The 3,782-nt window shown below is 36.2% G+C and overlaps 1 protein-coding gene across 3 annotated transcripts; it reads right to left on the reverse strand.

Moving 5' to 3' along the window:
- LOC137826166 (uncharacterized) lies at positions 1 to 1,160 on the reverse strand. Of its 3 annotated transcripts, none has more exons than XR_011083420.1 (3): positions 886 to 1,160; positions 701 to 805; positions 1 to 514 (listed from the first exon to the last, which is right to left on the reverse strand). XR_011083420.1 is itself a non-coding variant. In XM_068632033.1 (3 exons), the coding sequence occupies exons 1-3, from the start codon at positions 997 to 999 to the stop codon at positions 547 to 549; spliced, it is 303 nt and encodes a 100-aa protein (XP_068488134.1). In that variant the 5' UTR covers positions 1,000 to 1,160; the 3' UTR covers positions 1 to 546. The 3 variants fall into 3 exon arrangements, 1 of the variants encoding a protein (XP_068488134.1); XR_011083419.1 differs by having other exon boundaries at positions 1 to 518; XM_068632033.1 differs by having other exon boundaries at positions 1 to 630.
- Positions 1,161 to 3,782: the final 2,622 nt, after the last annotated feature.

The following is a 3,782-nucleotide window of genomic DNA, read 5'->3' on the forward strand; positions in this document are numbered from 1 at the left end:
CTACACCTGCATATATTCATCAACATTTCAGTACATTCCAGTGTTCAGAAGACAAATATTCATCACATTCAATGTTGTTCATACATACAATACTTACTATTTCCAAATATCTAAAATGTATTTCATTAAAGCAAAGTTCTAGAGAAGCTAATAATTATTATAATCTTCACCGGGTGAATTTTGTTGTTCATCATGATTACTATGATGTTGCACTTCATTTGACTGCTGATTTGGTTGAGTTGGTGGTGGGGTATTTGGCTGCTGAAAAAACTGTTGTGCTGTAGCTGCTGCCTCAGGTGGTAGATATTGCATCATAAAGTTTTGAAAGTTTTGCAAGTTTTGAAACTTTGCATCCATGCGTTCAATATGCTGCTTAAGTTCAACAATTTCTTCTGAATCAGCCTTTTTATTACTAGAAGATGGTTGTGTTTCTTGTAGGTAACGACTAACATAGTCGTCCTGACAATCAACACGTCCAACCCCATATACTCGTCCCTTGTACCTTCCACCTACACTTTCTAACCAACAACGACTTCTCAATTTTTCCTACTCAACGAGATCTAATGGAGTAGATATTGAGGTAGATTGTGACTCAGATAATGCTTGAGACAATCTACTTTCAAAATCTTCCTATTAAAATGAAAAATATTTGTTATCATACTAATTAATGTATATGAAAAAAAAGTTTAAAATAACTAACATGAGTCCGCCTTGATCTATCATCAACAAAATCTCCAGTGCTCTTTTGTATATGTGTTTGTTGAAACACTTCATCAACATGGACTGAACGGCCAAGCTCCTCTGTCTATAAAGAAAACATTTCATAAATTAAGAAGATAATAATTAATCATAAATTAATATAAAAAAATTATATGGAAATCATACCATACGAATAGCGTGTTCATGAACACTAATAGATCCTCCAGTGTGCAGACATCCACCTTTTCCAGACAAACGATTCTTTTTAGCTGTATCACATTTGGATCGATACACAGGCATGTTCCACTGTTCAAGGTGGTTGTTCCAAACATTATTGCCAATCCATTATGGCCGTTTACCTTCTTGGCTAGCATCTTTAAACATTTGTGAAAGGGTGTGAGAAGCTTTTGTATGGAAATTTTTCTTAACTTTTTCTTCGTCCTCAACCCTCCATGTGACCTTCCTCTACAAAACAACAAGAATCATCAATCCAAATTGTAAAATATAAAATTTTTAAAGGGAATAAAAAACAAGTACCTTAAAACGTTGAAAAAATATATCCCGTTCACCCTTTGGGATTGCCCCCCATGTTGGCCATGGCTCACCAAATTGTTGCTTGATGCTGGCAGTGATGGCCTTTGATGCTATTTTTGATGGATAAAACCTAAATACCAAAACAAAGTTAGTCAAAATTATAAGACAATAATAATAAATTATATAAATTGAATTTTGTTATATTCTTACCCTCCCCCAATAGGCTGAATCAGAGGGCGATCACCAGCTGAGAGGACCTCGTCCTCTAAGTTATTCGCTGCAGAAGCTGAATGTGTCCCTCCAAGATTTGTATATGGGGATGGTGTAATATCTGGTGGGGTTGATGCATTAGAACCAACACGTGGAGATGGTGTTGATGCAATAACATCTTGTACTGGTGGGGTGGATTGGGTAACATCTGCTACTGGTGGGATAGATACATGAACTGAAGAAGAAATAGGTGTATTGGGTTGACTGGATGATGGATTTTGGTTGTTAAATCGTGATAACAATTTTATCACATAATTTTTTTTCCCTTTTTTTGGTTGTTACTCGGTGATGGTTGATTAGAACCTCCTGATGACATCTATATATATTGCATGAAATGATAATGAAGGTTATATAAGTTTATCAATGAAGAAGAATATGCTCAACTTCCCCCTTCTTGAACGCATTCTTGTTCCTCCTAAATGCATGATCATTTGGTAAAAATCTACGATGCGAATCAAACCAAGAATTTTTCCCCCCATGATGTAATCTAAATGCCTTTGAATGCTCCATGCAATGTGGGCATGCCAATTTACCATGAGTTCCCCAACCAGACAACATACCATATGCAGGAAAATCATTAATCGTCCACATTAACATTGCCCTCATCAAGAAGTTCTCTTTCCTTGAAATATCGTATGTTGGGACACCACTCCACAATTTCTTCAAGTCGTCTATCAAGGGCTCTAAAAATACATCAATACCCGCCTTTGGATTGAATGGGCCTGGTATGAGACAACTCAAGAACATATAAGGTTTAGACATGCACATTTCAGGAGGAAGATTATACGGGGTCACAATTATTGGCCAACATGAATATGGTGCATTTGATGCTTGCACATATGGATTAAAACCATCAGAGCATAAACCTAGTCGCACATTGCGTGCCTCCACAGAAAAATTGGGATAAACAGTATCAAAGTGCTTCCAAGCCTCGCCATCACATGGATGACGCAAAACACCATTACTGCTTTTGTTATCATAGTGCCATGTCATTTGTCCCGCAGTCTGTGTTGAAGCATACATTCTTTGCAACCTTGAAATTATTGGCAAATAGAACATTGCCTTTACAGCAACTGGTTTTTTGTTACTTGCTCTGGTGTTGTGGTGACGATACCTTGACTTGTGACAAAATTTGCATTCAAGCAACGCTCCATCATTTTTACCGTATTCGTTATCATAAAAGAGCATGCAATTATCCACACAACAATCAATCCTCTTAGCCTGTAATCCCAACTTCGACACTAGCCCTTTTGCATCATAATAACTTTTAGGCAAACCTATTTTGGTTGGTGTTGCATCCAAAAGCATTTTTGAAATAAACTCTAAGCATTGGTCAGGAATATTCCAATTGGCTTTGCAAGCTAATAGCCTGACACACATTGATAATTTGGACTCTGATGTCCCTGCATACAATGGCGTATTTGCATCCAACAAAAGCTTATAAAACCTTTCAGTTTCTTCATTTGGAGGCTCTTCCATGTTATCTACATTTGGTACTCGTAATGACTCTTGTGGCCTAAGAGCATCAAACACCATGTCTTCCATCAACCTAACTTGGTAATCTTGTGACTGATTGTGTGCACCTCCAGTTATTCCCAAAGCCATGCAATTATCGTTATTATACAAGTCACCTTCTACCATGTCTTCACCATGACCAGTCCAAATCCAATAATTAGATTTGAAACCATGTTTGTAGAGGTGAACCTTCACAAGTCTTTCCTCCAAAATTCTTGTACAATCACACTTACTACATGGGCATCGTATTCCCCCATCATTCTGATAACATTCTCTTTGGCAAGCTTTGGTTATAAACTCTTCAACTCCCAATATAAAAGACTCTTTCAAAGCACCTATTCCTCTATAACACATATCATACATCCATGCACGATTTGATGGAAACTGATTCATGTTCTGTTCATAAAGCAATTGACAAAAAGTGAACAATTTTTTAAGAGATCATGTTATAAATGAACATGTAAGAGTTCGTGTTACAAACAAACATGTAAGAGTTCGTGTTACAAACGAACATGTAAAAGTTCATGTTACAAACGAACATGTAAGAGTTCGTGTTACAAACTCTGCCTAATTCAACCATATATGGATTTGCATAAGTCATCCAGATTTGGATAATGTTTTTGTTTCACACAAATTGGCTATTACAACATTTCATTATAATAACTATAATCAATTAACAAGCAACTACATCAATTAATAAGTATAATAAAAGAAAATTGGCCAAAACAACTTGGAGTTATTGGATATCAAATAATGCAATTTTT

This window comes from Phaseolus vulgaris, chromosome 8 (genome assembly GCF_000499845.2).
Source record: "Phaseolus vulgaris cultivar G19833 chromosome 8, P. vulgaris v2.0, whole genome shotgun sequence".
Classification (NCBI taxonomy): Eukaryota; Viridiplantae; Streptophyta; class Magnoliopsida; order Fabales; family Fabaceae; genus Phaseolus; species Phaseolus vulgaris.

What these genes read in the sequence shown, in the direction of transcription:
- LOC137826166 (XM_068632033.1), bottom strand. Translation starts at nt 999, where the DNA reads ATGCCTGTGTATCGATCCAAATGTGATACAGCTAAAAAGAATCGTTTG. An exon ending in ATGAACACGCTATTCGTATG is followed by an intron (nt 806 to 885) that starts GTATGATTTCCA and finishes TTTTCTTTATAG; the next exon opens with ACAGAGGAGCTTGGCCGTTC. An exon ending in ATAGATCAAGGCGGACTCAT is followed by an intron (nt 631 to 700) that starts GTTAGTTATTTT and finishes TCATTTTAATAG; the next exon opens with GAAGATTTTGAAAGTAGATT.